The sequence below is a fragment of the Balaenoptera acutorostrata genome, chromosome 3 (assembly GCF_949987535.1).
Source record: "Balaenoptera acutorostrata chromosome 3, mBalAcu1.1, whole genome shotgun sequence".
NCBI lineage: Eukaryota > Metazoa > Chordata > Mammalia > Artiodactyla > Balaenopteridae > Balaenoptera > Balaenoptera acutorostrata.
In genome coordinates, this window is record NC_080066.1 from 69444735 (window position 1) to 69468866 (window position 24132).

General features: G+C 35.6%; 1 protein-coding gene across 4 annotated transcripts in view; it reads right to left on the bottom strand.

The window, feature by feature from the left end:
* Positions 1 to 24132, bottom strand: part of PIAS1 (protein inhibitor of activated STAT 1) — a 220125-nt gene that overhangs the window by 84979 nt on the left and 111014 nt on the right. For all 4 annotated transcript variants that reach the window (XM_007166075.3, XM_057543247.1, XM_057543245.1 and 1 more), the window contains exon 2: positions 13604 to 14048. In XM_007166075.3, the coding sequence (XP_007166137.1) occupies positions 13604 to 14048 (445 nt within the window). The remainder of the gene's footprint in view (positions 1 to 13603; positions 14049 to 24132) is intronic.

The following is a 24132-nucleotide window of genomic DNA, read 5'->3' on the forward strand; positions in this document are numbered from 1 at the left end:
CTCAAAAGAAAGCTGGAGTAGCTATACTCATATCAGATAAAAGAGACTTTAAAATAAAGAATGTTACAAGAGACAAGGAAGGACACTACATAATGATCAAGGGATCAATCCAAGAAGATATAACAATTATAAATATATATGCACCCAACATAGGAGCACCTCAATACATAAGGGAACTGCTAACAGCTACAAAAGAGGAAACTGACAGTAACACAATAATAGGGGGACTTTAACACCTCACTTACACCAATGGACAGATCATCCAAAATGAAAATAAATAAGGAAACAGAAGCTTTAAATGACACAATAGACCAGATAGATTTAATTGATATTTATAGGACATTCCATCCAAAAACAGCAGATTACACGTTCTTCTCAAGTGCGCGCGGAACATTCTCCAGGATAGATCACATCTTGGGTCACAAATCAAGCCTCAGTAAATTTAAGAAAACTGAAATCATATCAAGCATCTTTTCTGACCACAACGCTATGAGATTAGAAATGAATTACAGGGAAAAAAACGTCAAAAACACAAACACATGGAGGCTAAACAATACGTTACTAAATAACCAAGAGATCACTGAAGAAATCAAAGAAGAAATCAAAAAATACCTAGCGACAAGTGACAATGAAAACACAACGACCCAAAACCTATGGGATGCAGCAAAAGCAGTTATAAGAGGAAAGTTTATAGCTAAACAAGCCTACCTAAAGAAACAAGAAAAATCTCAAGTAAACAATCTAACCTTACACCTAAAGAAACTAGAGAAAGAAGAAAAAACAAAACCCAAAATTAGTAGAAGGAAAGAAATCATAAAGATCAGAGCAGAAATAAATGAAATAGAAACAAAGAAAACAATAGCAAAGATCAATAAAACTAAAAGCTGGTTCTTTGAGAAGATAAACAAAATTGATAAGCCATTAGTCAGACTCATCAAGAAAAAGAGGGAGAGGACTCAAATCAATAAAATCAGGAATGAAAAAGGAGAAGTTACAACAGACACCGCAGAAATACAAAGCATCCTAAGAGACTACTACAAGCAACTTTATGCCAATAAAATGGACAACCTGGAAGAAATGGACAAATTCTTAGAAAGGTATAACTTTCCAAGACTGAACCAGGAAGAAACAGAAAATATGAACAGACCAATCACAAGTAATGAAATTGAAACTGTGATTAAAAATCTTCCAACAAACAAAAGTCCAGGACCAGATGGCTTCCCAGGCGAATTCTATCAAACATTTAGAGAAGAGCTAACACCTATTCTTCTCAAACTCTTCCAAAAATTGCAGAGGAAGGAACACTCCCAAACTCATTCTATGAGGCCACCATCACCCTGATACCAAAACCAGACAAACACACTACAAAAAAAGAAAATTACAGACCAGTATCACTGATGAATATAGATGCAAAAATCCTCAACAAAATACTAGCAAACAGAATCCAACAACACATTAAAAGAATCATGCACCACAATCAACTGGGATTTATCCCAGGGATGCAAGGATTCTTCAATATACGCAAATCAATCAACGTGATACACCATATTAACAAATTGAAGAATAAAAACCATATGATCATCTCAATAGATGCAGAAAAAGCTTTTGACAAAATTCAACACCCATTTATGATAAAAACTCTCCAGAAAGTGGGCATAGAGGGAACCTACCTCAACATAATAAAGGCTATATATGACAAACCCACAGCAAACATCATTCTCAATGGTGAAAAACTGAAAGCATTTCCTCTAAGATCAGGAACGAGACAAGGATGTCCACTCTCACCACTATTATTCAACATAGTTCTGCAAGTCCTAGCCACGGCAATCAAAGAAAAAGAAATAAAAGGAATACAAATTGGAAAGGAAGTAAAACTGTCACTGTTTGCAGATGACATGATACTATACATAGAGAATCCTAAAACTGCCACCAGAAAACTGCTAGAGCTAATTAATGAATATGGTAAAGTTGCAGGATACAAAGTTAATGCACAGAAATCTCTTGCATTCCTATACACTAATGATGAAAAATCTGAAAGAGAAATTATGGAAACACTCCCATTTACCATTGCAACAAAAAGAATAAAATACCTAGGAATAAACCTACCTAGGGAGACAAAAGACCTGTATGCAGAAAACTATAAGACACTGATGAAAGAAATTAAAGATGATACCAACAGATGGAGAGATATACCATGTTCTTGGATTGGAAGAATCAACATTGTGAAAGTGACTATACTACCCAAAGCAATCTACAGATTCAATGCAATCCCTTTCAAATTACCAATGGCATTTTTTACGGAGCCAGAACAAATCATCTTAAAATTTGTATGGAGACACAAAAGACCCCGAACAGCAAAGCAGTCTTGAGGGAAAAAAACGGAGCTGGAGGAATCAGACTCCCTGACTTCAGACTATACTACAAAGCTACAGTAATCAAGACAATATGGTACTGGCACAAAAACAGAAACAGATCAATGGAAGAAGATAGAAAGCCCAGAGATAAACCCACGCACCTATGGTCAACTAATCTATGACAAAGGAGGCAAAGATATACAATGGAGAAAAGACAGTCTCTTCAATAAGTGGTGCTGGGAAAACTGGACAGCTACATGTAAAAGAATGAAATTAGAATACTCCCTAACACCATACACAAAAATAAACTCAAAATGGATTAGAGACCTAAATGTAAGACTGGACACTATAAAACTCTTAGAGGAAAACATAGGAAGAACACTCTTTGACATAAATCACAGCAAGATCTTTTTTGATCCACCTCCTAGAGTAATGGAAATAAAAACAAAAATAAACAAATGGGACCTAATGAAACTTAAAAGCTTTTGCACAGCAAAGGAAACCATAAACAAGACGAAAAGACAACCCTCAGAATGGGAGAATATATTTGCAAACGAATCAACGGACAAAGGGTTAATCTCCAAAATATATAAACAGCTCATGCAGCTCAATATTAAAGAAACAAATACCCCAATCCAAAAATGGGCAGAAGACCTAAATAGACATTTCTCCAAAGAAGACATACAGACGGCCACGAAGCACATGAAAAGATGCTCAACATCACTAATTATTAGAGAAATGCAAATCAAAACTACAATGAGGTATCACCTCACACCAGTTAGAATGGGCATCATCAGAAAATCTACAAACAACAAATGCTGGAGAGGGTGTGGAGAAAAGGGAACCCTCTTGCACTGTTGGTGGGAATGTAAATTGATACAGCCATTATGGAGAACAATATGGAGTTTCCTTAAAAAACTAAAAATAGAATTACCATATGACCCAGCAATCCCACTACTGGGCATATACCCAGAGAAAACCGTAATTCAAAAAGACACATGCACCCGAATGTTCATTGCAGCACTATTTACAATAGCCAGGTCATGGAAGCAACCTAAATGCCCATCAACAGACGAATGGATAAAGAAGTTGTGGTACATATATACAATGGAATATTACTCAGCCATAAAAAGGAACAAAATTGAGTCATTTGTTGAGAAGTGGATGGATCTAGAGACTGTCATACAGAGTGAAGTAAGTCAGAAAGAGAAAAACAAATATCGTATATTAATGCATGTATGTGGAACCTAGAAAAATGGTACAGATGAGCCGGTTTGCAGGGCAGAAGTTGAGACACAGATGTAGAGAACAGACATATGGACACCAAGGGGGGAAAACTGCGGTGGGGTGGGGATGGTGGTGTGCTGAATTGGGCGATTGGGATTGACATGTATACATTGATGTGTATAAAATTGATGACTAATAAGAACCTGCAGTATAAAAAAACAAACAAACAAAACAACTAATACTAAACTTTCATTGGGTTATTTGTATGGAAATATGTTAATATAAATGTTTCAGACATTACATGAAATTTCTAAAAATCTTATATGTTCTGGTATAATGTTATAAGTCATAATCCTAGTTATTACTTTAAAATGTATATCTCAGAAATAACTAATTTTCTTGTCAACTGTATTATTATGAACTTTCATCAAATCTTTAACCGTGGTCATTTTTAAGTTTTTTGTCATTTACAGACAGTTCTGGGTGTACTCTGATGCTTTTGCAACTATGTTCCTATAAAAGGGTTTCATCTTCAAGGAATTCATGGAAAAGACTCTGACAAGTACAGGTTTCTGGTAACTGACTGTACTGCTGAACTGAATGAATAAGCATTTTTAGAACTCTAATGAAAAACTGATGAACTCATAAAAGTGCTAACAAAAGATCAAGATGAAAAAAAAATTAATTACATGGGACTGAGTGAACTGATGAGGATGAGTATAATTTTTGTGACTTTCTGTTTGAATTTAAAAAAAAATCGCACAAGGACTCAGAGGCAAAGAATATACAAATCAATTTTCACTGCAAAGTAAAGGAGCTGTTACAGTGGAGGATTACTGGACTGAAGGTCAATATTATGACATAGTATGAGTGTGTTTCATGTTTGGTAATTGCACTCATTGTTGCTTTTGCTGTGGTCATCCATGTACAATGCTTGGTGTCAGTCTATTTATCTCTTGTAAAAATAAAATACAGTGTGTGCGTGTGAAAAAAAAAAAGAAGACTACCTGAGACCAGATTAGAGGAGTGCAGGCCCTGCACACACCCTAATCTTGTCAGCAACCCCACCCTTGGGAAGCACTGCTATAAAACTCCTTATCAAATCCTACTGGGTTGGGACATATAGTTTTTTGAGGCAGGAGTCTGCTGTGTCCCCCTTTGCCTGGCAAAGTAATAAAGCTATACTTTTCTACTTTACCCCCCCCAAAAAAATTTTTTTAAAAAACACAATAGATGGCTTCAGGCTTCTGGGCCACTTATACAAACTATAATAAATATTAAATTAAATTCACCAGATAAAAAGACAGATTATCTACAAGGGGATGTAGATTTAGAAGTAAATTTTAGATTTTGTTTTGAAAGTCAGAAATCAGTGCTGCTCTCCAAAAAAAAATTGCAGAGGAAGGAGCACTTCCAAATTCATTCTATAAGGCCACCATCACCCTGATACCAAAATCAGACAAAGATACCACAAAAAAAGAAAATTACAGGCCAGTATCACTGATGGACACAGATGCAAAAAGCCTCAACAAAATACTAGCAAACGAATCCAGCAATACATTAAAAGGATTATACACCATGATCAAGTGGGATTTATCCCAGGGATGCAAGGATTTTTCAATATCTGCAAATCAATCAGTGTGATACACCACATTAACAAACTGAAGAATAAAAACCATATGATCATCTCAATAGATGCAGAAAAAGCTTTTGATAAAATTCAACATCCATTTATGATAAACACACTCCAGAAACTGGGCATAGAGGGAACATACCTCAACATACTAAAGACCATATATGACAAACCCACAGCTAACATCATACTCAATGGGGAAAAGCTGAAAACATTTCCTCTAAGATCAGGAACAAGACAAGGATGTTCACTCTCACCACTTTTATTCAACATAATTTTGGAAGTCCTAGCCCAGCAATCAAAGAAAAAAAAGAAATAAAAAGAATCCAAAGTGGAAAAGAAGAAGTAAAACTATCACTGTTTACAGATGACATGATACTATACATAGAAAATCCTAAAGATGCTACCAGAAAACTACTAGAGCTCATCAATGAATGTGGTGAAGCTGCAGGCTACAAAATCAATACACAGAAATCTGTTGCATTTCTATACACTAAGAACGAAAGGTCAGAAAGAGAAATTAAGGAAACAATCCCATTTACCATTGCATCAAAAGAATAAAATACTTAGTAATAAACCTACCTATGGAGGCAAAAGACCTGTACTCCGAAAACTATAAGATGCTGATGAAAGACATTGAAAATGACACAAATGGAAAGATATACCATGTTCTTGGACTGGAAGAACCAATACTGTCAAAATGACTATTACTACCCAAGGCAATCTACAGATTCAATGTAATTCCTATCAAATTACCAATTGCATTTTTCACATAACTAGAACAAAAAATATTATAATTTGTATGGAAACACAAAAGACCCCGAATAGCAAAAGCCATCCTGAGAAAGAAAAACGAAGCTGGAGGAATCAGGCTCCCTGACGTCACACCATACTACAAAGCTGCAGTAATCAAAACAGTATGGTACTGGCACAAAAACAGAAATACAGATCAATGGAACAGAACGGAAAGCCCAGAAATAAATCCACACACACAGTCAATTAATCCACAACAAAGGAGGCAAGAATATACAATGCAGAAAAGACAGTCTCTTCAATAAGTGGTACTGGAAACACTGGACAGCTACATGTAAAAGAATGAAATTACAACATTCTCTAACACCATACACAAAAATAAACTCAAAATGCATTAAAGACCTAAATGTAAGACCTGATACTATAAAACCCCTAGAGGAAAACATAGGCAGAACAGTCTCTGACATAAATTACAGCAATATCTTTTTGGATCCATCTCCTAGAGTAATGGAAATAAAAACAAAAATAAACAAATGGGACCTAATCAAACTTACCAGCTTTTGCACAGCGAAGGAAACCATAAACAAAACAAAAAGACAGGCTTCCCTGGTGGCACAGTGGTTGAGAATCCACCTGCCAATGCAGGGGACACGGGTTCGAGCCCTGGTCCAGGGGAATCCCACATGCCACGGGGCAACAAAGCCCGTGCACCACAACTACTGAGCCTGCACTCTAGAACCCACAAGCCACAACTACTGAAGCCTGTGCACCTGGAGCCTGTGCTCCACAACAAGAGAAGCCATCCCACTGAGAAGCCTGTGCAATGCAACGAACAGTAGCCCCCGCTCACCGCAACTAGAGAAACCCCACATGCAGCAATGAAGACCCAACGCAGCCAAAAATAAAATAAATGAATTTTTTAAAAAAGGCAATCTACAGAATGGGAGAAAACATTTGCAAACGATGCGACTGACAAGGGATTAATCTCCGAAATATACAAACAGCTCATACAGCTCAACAGCAAAAAAAAAAAAAACCAAACAACCCAATCAAAAAATGGGCAGAAGACCTAAAAAGACATTTCTCCAAAAAAGACAAACAGATGGCCAAGAGGCACATGAAAAGTTGCTCAATATCGCTAATTATTAGAGAAATGCAAATCAAAACTACAATGAGGTATCACCTCACATTGGTCAGAATGGCCATCATCAAAAAAATCTACAAATAATAAATGCTGGAGAGGGTGTGGAGAAAAAGGAACCTTCCTACACTGTTGGTGGGAATGTAAATTGATATAGCCACTATGGAGAACAGCAAGGAGGTTCCTTAAAAAACTAATAATAGAGCTACCATATTATCCAGCAATCCCACTCCTGGGCATATATCTGGAGAAAACCATAATTCGAAAAGACAAATGCACCCCAATGTTCATTGCAGCACTGTTTACAATAGCCAAGAATGGCTAGCAACCTAACTGTCCATCAAGAGATGAATGGATAAAGAAGATGTGGTATATATACACAATGGAATATTACTCAGCTATAAAAAAGAATGAAATAATGCCATTTGCAACAACATGGATGGACCTAGAGATTATCATATTAAGTGAAGTAAGCCAGACAGAGGAAGACAAATATCATATGATATCACTTATATGAGGAATCTAAAAAAAAGGATACAAATGAACTTATCTACAAAACAGAAATGGATTCTCAAACACAGAAAACAAACTAATGGTTGCCAAGGGGAGGAGGGGAGAGGGATAAATTAGGAGTTTGGGGTTAAAATATACACAGTACTATACATAAAACAGATAACTAACAAAGACCTACTGTATAGCACAGGGAACTATACTCAGTATCTTGTAATAACATATAATTGAAGAGAATATAAAAAAAGAATATATATATTTATATATGTGTGTGTATAACTGAATCACTTTACTATGTACCTGAAACTAACACATTGTAAATCAACTATATTTGAATAAAAATTTAAAAAATAAAAATAAAGATAAATAAAATAGCGATTTATAATACTTAATGGACACTAGTTTATGGTGATACTGTTGTATACAACAACAAATGTAATTAAAACGCACAAGCAATAAATCAGTCAAATTAGCCAAAGTTTAAAATAAATAAATAAATTCTCTCTACATCTCTTAAAAAAGAAAAGAAACCAGTGCTGCCAAATTAGGAAGAAAAGTTCCTAGGGAAGAAACCTGCCTACAGAAAAAATTAGTGCTTTTGATTTCCTAAAATTCAAGCACAGAAGAGCACAGCTTGTGTTGAATTGTTAGAAGGCAAATTTTCTAAAAGCAGAGTAGAGTAAATCATAAAACCTCTGAATGCCCTTCCCAATACTTATCAGAGTCTGTGTCCTTGAAATTGCATCACCTGATCTTTAGGCACTGGCTATTAGGCATGTGGAGGAAGGCAAACTCAATTATAAAAAATGAGAAGAGAAAGAAACTGTGAAATCTAATCCAATGCCAGTCGAGCCCTTGGCAGAAAACACTGGTAACCAATGTTATTAAGATGTAGCAGAAACCTTACTCGCACTGCACAAAACAAGATGGATCGTTTTAACTATTTAGGAGTGCTGAAGCATCTGCTGCCTTGTTTCCTAAGGCAAAAAACCAAGTGCATATATATAAAACATATATATATTAATTCAAATCTTTTCTATAAATTATTCATACATCTTCCCAAGCCTAAAATAATTATAATTTTCTATATACAAATGTTCTACTTTAAAAAGGCAACAGACTGACCTAGCTTTCTAAAATCCTGAAACTATAAACCCTATACACCTAGGCTGTTGGACATCCCTAGGAAATACCAATACACCGTCCCACATCAAATTAAATTATAACTACTTAAAACAGAACTCAGGAAAATCAAATATGTAACCCAGAGCAGAGATATTTGTGGTGTTTAACGGAAAAGATTGTTTGACAAACATTAAAACTTAAATAGAAACCACCTTCCAAGATGTAAAAAAAGAGGGAGGGAGGGATAAATTGGGAGACTGGGATTGACATATACACATTACTACATATAAAATAGATAAGAACCTACTGTATAGCACAGGGAACTCTACTCAATACTCTGTAATGACCTATACGGGAAAATGATCTAAAAAAAGTGGATATATGTATAAATGATTCACTTTGCTGTAAAGCAGAAACTAACACAACATTTTAAATCAACTATACTCCAATAAAAATTAATTTTAAAAAAGACTTAAAAAAAGAGAAAGACAAAGAAATAAGTGACTTGTTTCATGACAAACTGAAGAATGACATCCATATGACCAATTATAATGTCTCAGTGTTTCAGATTCTTCAGTATGTAGCATCCAAATACTTTGCAAAAAAACATTACAACAGACTTTATTGTATTTAAATAAATTGGAGAGCTAATAATTGTTTACTGTGGTTCCACATAAGAGGTTCATAGCTCTGTATATTATGGGAATATACAGATGAATGCAGCAGAACTGATTTTGAGGAACTAACAACAAAATGTTATTAAGAGCATGCAGGAAAGCGAAATTGATTTGGATTGGGGAAGAACAGACAGATGTGAGGGGGACATCTTAGAAAGATTAATGGAAAAGGTTTTTAAAAGCATTTGAAATGGATCTCATAGAACAAATGGGATTTTAATACTGACAGACAAAAATACACAGTAAATCAAGCATTTTACTTTACAACCACCTTTACTTCATCTCCCAATTAATGAAAAGAATTCTCTTTAATATGTGTTCCAAAATGGATAAAGACCTTAAAATTACTTATTGTCAAAGAAATAATAACAAGATGATTATAAAAATGGAAAAGAATTATCTAATAAAATGGGGGAATACCAAAGCTATTGTTTTGATTTTAGTTAGAAACATGAACCATGCATACAAACATTCAGCTTACACTAGAACACCTTAAACTGTTTAAATCTAGTGCTTACAGATAAAATGGAAGGGGAAAAAATGAAAAATTAAATTTACCCATCACATTCTGGACTCAAGTGATTAAATGTGATGAACCAGCTAAGTACAGGTCAAAACTAAACTCTTAAGAGTTTGTAATGATTTTAAATGTATTCAATATGTATACTAAGAAAGAAAATGCTGCAAGCCATTTAATTTTTCAGAGAATATTGTTTTCCTAGACTTAAAACAAACAATCTACTGGCGAAAGTAAACCCTTAGAAAACTGAATTCCATGATGAAGTAGTCATTTCATTTAATGAAGTACAGAGATAGTCTTTTAACAATGTTAAAAATCTTATAGATCCCTTTTCTCAATTTTTTTTTTTTTTTTTTTTACTTGACAGGGCCTTAAAATATGTTCATCCTTAACTCTTGCAGATTACTCAGAATCTTTTTTCAAATTCTCTGAGTATTTCCATCCCCTGAATAGTTACTGAATCAATAAACTTCCACAAATTACTTTCTGGTGATCTTTTTATGCATAACCAAAATGTTTGCTTTTATTTTAATTCTATGATAACAATGAGAAATTAGAAATCTATTTACATACCACCAAGCAATTCCATACCACCTATTCATTTTGTGTTTATATCACAAACAATGGATTTATTCATGAAAACTGGTGTTCTATAAAGTTGCCACAATGAGTTAGTGAATACTGAACCATTGCTCCTAGGAGAAATACAGGGTTAGATTCCTGCAAGCCTCTGAGCACATTTTCATCAACTGATCAATACCTAACCTTGTTTTATGTGTGCTTCTGTTTAAAGACACCTTATTTGATATATATTGATGATTCATTCACACTAAGCTCATTGCCAACAGCACTGTAACTCAAGGCTGAACAAAACTGATCTAATACATGTATTTTCTCCATAATGCACATCACAGCCTTTGTGCATACAGGAACACTAGACAAAACTTCAGCACTATGCTTGGGGGCCATTTTAAACAATGCAATCACCAACAAAAAGCACAGAAATGCAAAAAATGTGGCATTAAGTAGAATGCAAAGAGGACATTTGTTTACAATGTGACAGCAGAAAACATGAAAGCAAGAGCCACCTAGTTCAACCACAGGTGGGAAAGCACACATGAGCCAACTCAAATTCTTTGCAGCTCTGTGCATGTCTATAAATGGCTGTGAAACTGTTGTGAGTAGTGATTTTGGATTTACTGAGATAGCAGGCATTCATCCACTAGCATGTGCAAATAATGAGGCTTGACAATACAAAGAAAGTCCAATTAAATAAATATTATGGGAAATATTTTAGTACTTCAACCAGTCAATTTTGTAAATGCAAAGGTTTGCTTAATGGTTATCAAGAATGGGCAAAACTTTATGACATTGTTCTTAAACTGTTACACAAAAATACCCCATTGAAGCATTCTATAAATTTTCAGATGAAGAGTAAAGACAGAAAAATTATTTAAAATTTATTGACTATTCTTTAAAAACAGTCATTAGGGAGAAAATACTATAGAAAGATAGCAAAAACTATCTGCAGCTTTAACAACACAATTTCTTATGAACTACCTGCTTCTCATATCTTTTTAGGGAAAAATCAGATGTTTGCCCACTATTATTACACACTAAAAAGTTCATAAGGATAAAGTACCCTGAAGTATTAAAACAATAAGATATAAATTATGATATATTAAGTTAAACTGCAAAGGCATAAAAAGACAGTGTAGACAACTAGAAATGAACACATAACATATATATTTAAGCAAAGTACCTCAGTAAAATAAAAATAATTTTAAATGCTCTATTTTTATTTATTAATATTTAAAATATTATCCAATATAACCAGAATTTATGTCCAGTTTGCATTTCTACTTTTCATAACAAAATTTAGATACGTATGTAAACATCACCTATTCACACTGGTACTTGAAATTTATATTAGTGAAACTGAAAACAACAAGATATGTTAATTATTAAGACCCAAAGAAAATTTGAGAGCTGGGAATCAAATCAAATAAAAGCCACCAACATTCTTTTCCTTTCAAATTTCAGATGATGTTCACTATAGCATGTTTTTGGCAGCGAAAAACTAGAAAATACGTCTTTTAATAGAGGACTTATTTAGAACATAAAATAATACAGTCTTTAATAAGAAATTAGCTCATATATATATATATATATATATATACACACATGCTCACACATGTACACAAAGACACTATATATACGTGTTTGTATGTATAGCCTTCAATTAAAAATGGGAAAGACAGACAAGGAGAAATGTCTGTAATATATTAGTAAGGCAAAAAAGGGGGTAGGGGCAAGTCACAGAACACTATGTATTGATACAATACGATTCCTTCTTAAAAACAAGAAACATAACTTGCTTATATATGCATATATACTGAACTGCTAACAAGGAAGGGACTTTGGCACTTTCATTTTTTATAATGAGCATGTATAAGTTTTAAAAGCTTACAGTAGGTTCTCAGCAAGTGTTTTCTTATTAATGGCTATTTAAAAAATAAAGTCATGTGAAAAAATTCATGTTGTTTGAAAATGACTCCTATAATCTTAATTTATTCAGTTATTCTGTTAAAAATAATTTAAAACAAACATTTCCCAGTTCAATGAATTTCTGTAAATGTTCTCAAAATTCAACACTCACCAATCCCCCAAACTGAAATGTTTACTGATTTGTAACAGGGGTTGGCAAACTTTTTCTGTAAAAGCCAGACAGTAAATATTTTAGGTTTTGGAGACATACATGGTCTCTGTTGCATATTCTTCTGTTTTTGTTTTATTTTACAACTCTTTAGGAATATTAAAAAAAAAAAAAATTCTTAGCTCAGATTCACCAAAACAGGCTGCAGGCTGAATTTCCCTTGCCAGCCATAGTTTGCCAACCACTGATTTATAACAACAAACCAGCATCTGGAAGTCTGATATTTTAAATATATTATACCAAAGGTAGCAGAGATCCCAACAGGGTCAATTTTCTTCTACCTTAAATAAAGTAAGGTAGCATTATAGCAATTAAAATTTCAAGTTGATTAATACATCGAATTCTATTAATAGACTAGGCATTTATCAAATGATGGGAAAACATAGTACATGAAATTTCAAGTGATTATATGACCATAATCATGTGTGCAAATGAAAGGTACACATATCCACTTGAAAAAGTCAACTGAAATTAAAATACTACACATCAAACCTCAACTCTCCTTTATAAAAATTTAAACCATTTACTCATTTAAATAATCAAAAATAGTCATTTGATTTAGATGTCATCAACCCTTGAAAATTAAAAACTGAATTCAGAGACTGATAGTAATTACTGGGTTTTAATTTTAATTTTGTAAGGGTTATTATAAAATAGTAATCAACAATCTAAAATATTACACTTTAAAAACGTTTATATTCTTGGAAAGTTTTTAACATTTACTGTGTCAGCAACCATCACGGAAGACGTGAATATGCTTTTTTTCTGTCTAAAAGACAGCTTTTATATATTTGAATTCGTCTAAAATTGAAAGATCCTTTTTACCATCTAGATCCTACCACCAAATATAAATTTTATTATGAATAATAATCTGGGTCAAATTCAAACTCAAAAATGAAAATGTATCCTCCAAAAGTAACCAAATAATCATTACAGAATAATCTTACCTAGACTGGTGGGTTTTATCAGTTCATCCAGTAAATCATAAAATGGTAATTTTTGAAGTTTTATATCCGGATGGACTGGGTGAAGAGCTGATGTAAGATGTGGGAGTTCCAGTTCATGTTTAGGTCCCAGAAGAGAAACAGGGAGTAACGGTGATGATGCAGGGTGACCATCATAAGTGAGTTGTGGAATGGTAGATGGAGACAAAGTTGCTGGCATAGGACTTGAATGTACGTTGGGGATGGACAAGTCCGCAGGCGTCATGATTTTCTGGGGGAACCTCCGCCTATAGAGTTCTTTAATTTTCATTTGTACAGCAGGACTGCAGCCAGCCTTTAGCAAATGCAGGGCTTTTGTGAGAAGTTCGTGTTTGCGTCCGTGCTTGTTTCTCCCAGCGTAGCCCAACAGTACTTGGAGTTCAGAAACTCTAAGGCTCATAACCATTTGCTTAGAGACAAAACAAAATGTAAAACATTAGTATTCCAATAATATAATTTACAACATTAAACGATACTTTAACACTTTATCCTTATGGTTTGTTTACAAAGGCCAATTCATTTACAGTCAATTCCAGCTATTTCAAACTTAAAACCTAATCATTTGATATAACCAAAGAAATTTAAAATTAATATTCATAAATTCACTAACTTCTACCTAGAGTTATGAAAGATGTAAAATAAGTATACACCAAGTAGAACCACATCTCACCTCATTCCATTGTTATAATGAAATTTTCAGGTATTTATCAAGCACTTACTAAGTCTCCAGGAGAGGACTGAGTGCTGTGTGGATGGCAAAAGATAATGGGCCCTCAAGAACATTTGTTTTCTTAGGGGAAAATTATATAAGTATACGTGAAACATATAAACAGTCCACCTCAAGCACCAGATGTAGGCAGGATACAAATAACATTATATTACATTCTATACTGACTTTGGGATTTATAGGGCTTAAACTATACCTTTTTTGACCCATTATATACCAGATACATTTGATATTTTCATATGGGTTGTCATTAAATCTTTACAACTCCACAAGGTGTTACCCTTCCTGCTTTACATGTGAAGAAACTAGTTAGGAAAGGTTAAACAACTTACCTAAAGCCACATAGCTACTAAGTATCAATGAGGATTCAAACCCAGTTATGTGTAATTCTAAAGCCCATGCATGATCTTTCCACTAAACCATTAGGAAAAGGATGACACTGGAAACATATTATTGACACTCTATTGGCAAAGCCAGGCTAAAAAGTCCAGGAATTGGGAATTTCCTGGCAGTCCAATGGTTCGGACTCTGTGCTTTCACTGCCGAGGGCCTGGGCTCGATCCCTCATCGGGGAACTAAGATCCCACAAGCCACGCGGCAAAAGTCCAGGAATTCAATCCACATGCCATAATGCATAAGGCTGTAGTAAAGAAATCTATTTAACTTTAACTCTGCGTTCCCAAACTTATTTCTCCTTTTTCCCCAACTACTAAGAGACTACCAACAGGAAATACCCACACCAATTCTCTCATTTTAAAGTTGAGGAAAATGAAATCCAAAGGGAAGACAAGATCATACAGCTATTAACAGAAGAATCCTGACTTTACCACCACTGACAGGGCGGTGTCAGGATGAAAGACACATGTAAGGTTACCATTTACTCTCTATTTGCACAACTGTTTTCTCCCCTCACCTCATCCCAAATACCAGAAAAGCTAAGCTGCCTTCCCTAATTTACCACCACTCCCTGGGATAACATTCATCTCAAGCCAATCATCTAGAAGTTATTTGCAGATTACAAAACAATTAAGAAAAATAAAACAGTGAGAAAAACAAGTGTATAAAGAGCTTTAAATGCAATATAGCGGGTTAATCAAAGAAATATGAGCCCTTGCCCTACCTTCCCTGGCCTGGAGAATGCTTTGTTTCCTCAAAGCCCAGATTTTGTCAGCCTTGCCCTTTAGGCCTGGCAGAACTAAATGACTCTCTTTTCACTACTCTTACTGGCCATTTTTCATATCTTTATTTTAGCACTTATCTTGCTGTATTATAATTTTCTTTTTTTTACAAATGATTCCATGACCAGACTGAGGTCCTCTATGGCAACAGTCCCCAACCTTTTTGACACCAGGGACCAGTTTCGTGGAAGACAATTTTTCCATGGACCAGGGAGGGGAGGATGATGGTTTCGGGATGATTCAAGCACATTGATTTATTATGGTCTCTGTGCAGTCAAACCTCTCTGCTCATGATAATCTGTATTTGCAGCTGCTTCCCAGCACTAGCCTCACCACCTCAGCTCCACCTCAGATCATCGGGCATTAGATTCTCATAAGGAGCACGCGACCTAGATCCCTCACATGCGCAGTTCACAGTAGGGTTCACGCTCCTATAAGAATCTAATGCCACCGCTGATCTGACAAGAGGTGGAGCTCAGGTGGTAATGATGGGGAGCAGCTGTAAATACAGATGAAGCTTTGCTTGCTCTCCCACCGCTCACCTCCTGCTGTGTAGCCAAGTTCCTATCAGGCCATGGACCAGGTGGTTGGGGACCCCTGCTCTATGGTACAAGGTCATGTTACCTTCAGCATCTAACACTAGGGCCCAACAATAATGACAGGACAATGAATGAATGATGAACAAAATAAGAAAGTCACACCAGAAGGAAGGGTGGGGGTGGATTCTACAGTGATAAGTTATACATAACTATAATATAAATCCAAATGAACTCCCAAGCTCTTATGTTCAAAGATATAATGTAGCCCTTAAAAAACAAATTCTAGCCCAAATCCTATAACGTTTCTCTCTTTAGATTGTTATCAGAGATTAAATAATTACTATAATGTCAGCAGGATATCAATTTCTCCCTACTATCCAAACTGTCCTAAGAGTACAAAATAGTTTTAAAGATTTTTTTTTACTTATTTTAAAAGGAACAGAGATTTCAACAGAAAAGCATTGTATTAATAAGCTTCTGCTCTTAGAGAAATAACATGAATTATGCTTCAAAGATTATAGGTTAAAACTAAATTTAAGTTGGCATTGGCCAAATGTATTTTGTTTTACAGAGAAAACACGATAAATTTTTAGAAAGAGAAGAATGTCTTTCCATTTCAATTCAGCTCCATTCTCTTAAGTCAAACACAAAAACCGAAACTCAGCGGTTACCATAAACTTATGACAGCTTTTGTCCTAACTCTATGTGTATAAGGATTTATTTAAATGCAGCACAGATGTATTATTGTTCTATTTCTATGGAAGAATACATTGACAACTCGCATAAAATAAAATCTCATGCTTGATGATCAAAAGAAAAAAGTTAATGACATAGGCATAATTTTTGTTTTCATTTTCACAGGACGCATAATTAATCATCACAATTATAAGGTAGGTATTGTCCTCAATTTACAGATGGGAAAACTGAGGCCTAGGAAGTTTAAGAAATTTGTTGAATGTTACAAAACTACTTCTACTCCAAATGTTGTACCTTTACACTATGTTAGTGTCTTTTAGCGAAAACAAACCACATGCCTTTTAATTAGGAAAGAGAAAAACTTCTAAAAGATCAATTTATTTAATATTCAATCTCAACTTCAAGCTTCAACATTTTAGCTTTAAAAAAAATTGGTGGTTAAAAGAAAACATCTGGATTCAAATTAACCATTGCACCTTGTAATCAGGTACAGTGAAAGATGAGGTGCTATCTATTGCTATTATTGGAGCAGCTGCTGCATAATCTTAAGGACTGTAATAAGCATGCACTGTTTAAAAAACCAAATAAAAGAGGGCAGGAAACGCAACCATCTGAAGTATCTCTCAACCAAAAAGCTTCAAAGACGCATGGAGCAGTCAATTCACAATGTAAAGTGTTGACAACACAGAGGAAAACTAAACACTTAAATGTGAAATGTTGAAATGCAATGTATTTTAATCTTTCGTGTGTTTAAAATCTCCATTTGTTAGCACTACAACAAAATGAATATTTATAACTAAGGATAACATCAACCACTGCTATTACTAGAAATCATTACCTCCTTGGATAGCATTCTGCTGACTCTACAACCCCAAATGATAGAATGCCTGAGAAATGTGTATATTCTGTACAGAAAGCATTCTGTGAGGGGCATCTTTTTAAAATGAATCTTTTTAATCAGAAAGACCTGCACACCGTTTTAAAAGTCGAACAGTTTTACAAGAAAAACAGATGTCACTTGCCCTGTCCCCATTTTTCACATCCCTAAGGCAACTACTTTCAAGTCTTTTTAGCTATTTCTTCAGGCGTTTTTTTCCCTATTTCTACTATATAGTAGGTCTATTAGTTATTTAAAATTTTTTCCCTTTAGGAAAAATATTGACTTCCTATTAAAAGATAATGTTTTAGATCTGTTACAACTTCCCATCATCATTTTTGGTTGAATCAATTGTTAGAGTTTATATTATTACTATGGCCGTAAATAATATTCACAGACAAGCCAAAAGTACATCATGATTACTGTTTCTTTTTTTGTATGACCTTGTTTTCCTTCTAGTTAATAACTGCACCATTTTTGCATTTGCTTAATTTTCTGTGTAACTACGGTTAATTCATCTTTAAATTGCTAGTGTTAACTTTTCTCTCAACGTATTCAAATATATCAGGTAAATCTCTGTTTTAATTTCTTTTTTGTTAATTTTATTTTTGGCTGCATTGGGTCTTCATTGCTGTGCGTGGCCTTTCTCTAGTTGCGGCGAGCAGGGGCTACTCTTGGTTGCGGTGCGCGGGACTTCTTATTGCAGTGGCTTCTCTTGTTGCGGAGCATGGGCTCTAGGCGCATGGGCTTCAGTAGTTGTGGCACACAGGCTCAGTAGTTGTGGCTCACGGGCTCTAGAGCACAGGCTCAGTAGTTGTGGCACACGGGCTTAGTTGCTCCACAGCATGTGAGATCTTCCCACACCAGGGATCGAACCCATGTCCCCTGCATTGGCAGGTAGATTCCTAACCACTGCGCCACCAGAGAAGTCCTTTAATTTCTTTCTTAAAAATATACTTCATACAATCCTCCATCAAGTTCTAATTTAGACTGCTTGCTCTCTAGACCTGGTACAAAACTATGGTCATGGAATTTCCCTTTAACTTATCCTGGGAATTCCCTTATCACTCTTCGTGTTGGACCCCCCGTTTCCTTGATCTCACTTCTTCCTTTCTTGATTTTCTCTTTTTAGTGGGGTATTTCCTCCAGTAGCTTCCTGAGAAGGGGGCATGGGAAGTACACTTTTTTAAAAATCCCTTGCATTGTCTAAAAATATCTTCATTTACTCATACTTAGTAACTGAGTTTGGCTCAGTATAGAATTCCAGACAGGAAAGTATGTTCCATCAGAATTTTGAAGGCCTTTCCTCATCATCTTCTCTTAAGAAGCCTGGCACCATTCTGATTCACAGTCTTTCACAGTCACCTATATATCCTCCTCAGGAAGCTTCCAGAAGCTTCTCTGTATGTGTTCTGAAATTTTACAATATTGTATCTTGGAGTAGGTTTGTTTTTTTTTTTTTATTGTATGAACTGATAATTGCTAAGTCTTTTACATTTATAGATATATGTCCTTCAGTTCTGGGAAGTTTTCTTTTTTTTTTTTAATAAATTTATTTTTGCCTGTGTTGGGTCTTCGTTGCTGCATGCGGGCTTTCTCTAGTTGCGGCAAGCAGGGACTACTCTTCGTGGCAGTGTGTGGGCTTCTCACTGCTGTGGCTTCTCTTGTTGCAGAGCATGGGCTCTAGGCATGTGGGCTTCAGTAGTTGTGGCACACGGGCTCAGTAGTTGTGGCTCGCGGGCTCTAGAGCACAGCCTCAGTAGTTGTGGCACATGTGCTTAGCTGCTCTGCGGCATGTGGGATCTTCCCGGACGAGGGATTGAACCTGTGTCTCCTGCACTGGCAGGTGGATTCTTAACCACTGTGCCACCAGGGAAGTCCCTGGGAAGTTTTCTTGCAGTAATCTTCATTTGACTTTTTTCTGTTCTCTTTCTTGCATGCCTATTATTTAGATACTGGCCTTGCTAGACTGTCTAATTCTCTTTTGCTCTGTTTTCTTTTTCCTCTTGCATTTACATCTCTTGTCTTTAGCTCTATTTTCCGGGAGATTTCCTCAACTTCATCTTCTAACTCTTCTATTAAAATTTTAATTCCGGGGCTTCCCTGGTGGCGCAGTGGTTGAGAAGCTGCCTGCCAACGCAGGGGACACGGGTTCGAGCCCTGGTCTGGGAAGATCCCACATGCCGCAGAGCAACTAGGCCCGTGAGCCACAACTGCTGAGCCTGCGCGTCTGAAGCCTGTGCCCCGCAACAAGAGGGGCCGTGACAGTGAGAGGCCCGCACACCGCGATGAAGAGTGGCCCCCACTTGCCACAACTAGAGAAAGCCCTCACATAGAAACGAAGACCCAACACAGCCAAAAAAATAAAATAAATAAATAAATTTAAAAAATTTTTTTAAAATTCCTATGAGCTCTTTTCTGTTTGCTGCATTTTTCTTTTCCCTCTACATCTTGTTCTTATTTTACATGAATGTAGTGTAGTATCTTCTCTCTTTTTTTTTAATTTAATTTTATTTTTTACCACAGCATCTTCTTTTCTTTTGAGAATATAAATAAATAGGGTGTTTGATGTTGTTTTCTTCACCTGCCTGCACTGTCTCTGTAATCTGAGTTCTTTCTTGCTATTCTCTCTGGTCTCTGCCTTTCATGCTTGATGTTTTCCTCAAGTAAGAGGGAACCTTTGGCTGTACATTTACATCTAAGAGTAAGACACGAAAAAGATGATCAGATGAACTGTGTGAGTGAGCAGACCGGAGTACTGCACTCTAGGATGATAAGGCAGGAACTTGGCTATCATGAGGATTCCATTTTTTCCTTTTATCTGATCACTTTTGACACAGAGGAATCCTCCAACCTCCTGCTTTGGCAGTATAAGGTTGACTTCCAGTGTTCTCAGGGCAGAGTAGGGGAATGGGGAGGAAGGAGGGGAAGGTCCTCACCATTATATAAGAACACATTTCAACTTAATCTCCTTCTCAGATATGTAACATTTTACACACACACACACACACACACACACACACACACAGAGTTATGTGTGTGTGCCTGTATAAGAACACCATTCCAACTACAGAGGCAGGGACTATATTCTGAGAAAAAGAAATACAAGAAATAGTCAAGCAATATTAATAAGTATTGTAGACAGCTTTTTGAGATTAAGTAAAAAGGGCCAATGTTACTGTCTCATTAGCTATGACCCTATGTTATTAAAGGTCATACCTAAATTGTGAATAAGAATTAGGTACTTCCTGTTGAACCACCTAATTACTCTCGTTCACACATCCCACTGCAGTATTTTAGGGGATGAATCATAAAGCAGACTCTATATTATGAATCTTTATCTGGTATCAATTTGTAAACAACTGTAAACCGAAATGAATTCTAAAGATAGTCAAAATAGGCATTTAACAATGTCATAATATTTCATTTATACTTTTACTTTCTATCCACAAAAGCAATCATCAAAAATACTCTAACTGCATAAAGATTGTACGGTACTACAAAAATATTTTATTCATTATTTTCAAAGTCAGATTCTTCATTCAATGGAACTGACTTTAGGATCATTTCTAATCCTCTCCACTTGAAATAGTTAATAAACAGCTGTTAGATTAGCAATTTGTCAACAATGTCCAGTTCAACCAGAAAACCTAGTTAGACAGTTTCTACTAAAGCAGCAAGTCAGGCTGGTTACATACTTCTCCATAATCTTGTTCCACCTGATTTCTCATCTTTTATTTCTCAATATAAGATGACTGAAAAATGACCTGTAGTGCCTACTCCTCTAGCTGATTACCTTTCTCCCCTTCTGGTATCTTCCATCACATGGGTTGCATTTAGCTCCCACATAATGACAAAACATGAAGATTCCATTCTCCTTCAAGCAAAGTATAAACCTAACACTCTGTTGAAATGGCATATCATGGCTTTGATTTTTGATAGATAATTTAAATATCATCCCCATTTATGTACTACCACATTTCATGAAACCCATGGATATGTCCTTCAAAAGCTCATTCTAGATGATAACTCGAATACTAAAAATAACAAACCCAAATCAAAACAGTTTAAAATTTGGATTAAATATTTTTTACAATAAAAAAAGTTTAGTTTAATTTAAAAATTAAGAGTTTAAAATTCTAACACATTGCCAAACTTCTTATGCAGAGGTAGGACAAATATAACTTTAAGTAAAAAGCTGCTCTGCACACAGATGTTCAATAAACGCTTTTTGGATCCATGAATGAGCCCTAAATGAGTTGTAGAAAGGGAATATAGGAACAAACAATGAACACATAGAGATAAGCTATTCTTCAGAAACAGAGACTCATGATCATATTAATTCAATTCTCAAATGTGCTAGGTACAAATACAACATAATATGGTACTAGTATATATAGAATTTGGATTCTAATACTAACTCGGCCACTAATTTACTGAATCACAATCTTTCAGGGTCTATTTTCTCTCTTTAAAAAATGACAGATTGACTAGAGCTTCTCAAAGATTCCTCAATTTCAAAATTCTATAATGCTATAACTATTAAGTGAAATCTTTCTTTTCGTTCTACTCTTCCACAGGTTAAGGAAATACAATCTGTATGGTCAGTGAAATCTCTCCATGAGCAATGTTCTCAATCAAAAATATAAGTGTCATACATGAGTTGATACAGTAAAAATAATGATAAACCTAATATGTATTAAATGCTTATAATATGCCAATTACATATTAATTATAGTAGCATGAGTATCTTACTTAACCCTCACATGGACACAAGAGACAGACCAATATTATTCCCATTTTATGGTTAAGAGAACTGATGCTAAACAGTAAATAAGTAAATAAGTGATGGAGACAGGGCTCAAACCTGACCTGACTCCAGAGCTCAAATTTATAACCACTAACCAATACAAGTGTCTTATCACAAATCTTAGCCAGGACAGAGTATGTGTTACACTGGGATGGGGGCACTAAATGACAGTGAGAGAAATTAGACTCTACAGAGTGAACAAGCAGTGGAATAAATGCTTATTTGGGGACAGTAAACAAGTGATAAAAATAGTTTAAGGTTATTCAAGTAGCCACCTATAGGATGGATGAAACAGACTAAGAAATAAGACTTCTAGCTAAAAGAGATAGCAACAAGCAAGAATTATTTATCTACATGTAAGAAGAAACTGTGACAGTGGAAATAGAGGAGACAGGACCAAGAAATACTGCAAAGAAAATCTGCAAGAACGTTCAATAATCTAGATAAGGTGCCTTTTAAAAAGCAGTGCTATACGTGATCATGAGAACAATCGTTCACTTTTCAAATAAAATCTAAAATTTAAAAATAATAAAGCTTTATGGACTTCCCTGCTGGCACAGCGGTTAAGAATCCACCTGCCAGTGCAGGGGACATGGGTTCGAGCCCTGGTCCGGGAAGATCCCACAGGCCGTGGAGCAACTAAGTCCGTGTACCACAACTACTGAGCCTGTGCTCTAGAGCCCATGAGCCACAACTACTGAAAGCCCACGCACCTAGAGCCCGTGCTCCTCAACAAGAGAAGCCACCGCAATGAGAAGCCCACGCACCACAACGAAGTGTAGCCCCCCCTCGCCACAACTAGAGAAAGCCTGCGCACAGCAATGAAGACCCAACGCAGCCAAAAATTTTTAAATATATAAATAAATGTATTAAAAAAAATAAATAAAGCTTTAAGAAATTTTAAGTCTATCAAATTATAAAAGAATGAATATTTTTTCACAAACTCCTCCAACCAAAACCAAACAAAATGTTGCATTTACAACTGGAGATATCATCTAATTTAAGTTTCAGACAAGATGCAATGAAAGATACATTATACTCTATCTGAGAGAAAGTTAAGAACTGTAAAAGAATAGATAAATATTAACAAAACAAAAAGTGAGAAAAAATGCATTCTGTAACTATACAAAATCTTTAAATCACAGCCTTCAATCTGGGTCCCAGAAAAGTGATTAAGTAAAAACCTTAGAGGGAAAGTATCAAGAGAACTATTTCAGAGTAACAAGTGTAACCTATTCAATCAAAGTTAGAGCTAGTAAATAGCGGAGCTCAGACTCAAAAGTCAGATGCCAAAGTCCACACAATGCTGCAGAGTACTGACAATTACAGACATCATTAGGGAATTTGAAATGATTTTTTTTTTTTTTTTTTTTTTTTTTGCCGCACTGTGCGCCATACGGAACTCCCCTGACCAGGGATTGAACCTGGACCCCCTGCAATGGAAGCACGGAGTCTTAACCACTGGACCACCAAGGAAGTCCATGAAATGATGTTTTTCTTTTTTTAGTTTTTGTTTTTTTAATTTTTTATTTTTGGCTGCGTTGGGTCTTTGTTGCTGCACATGGGTTTGTTTGTTTTTTTCTCTAGTTGCAGAGAGTGGGGGTTACTCTTCATTGCGGTGCGCTGGCCTCTCACCGTGGCGGCCTCTCATTGCGCAGCACGGGCT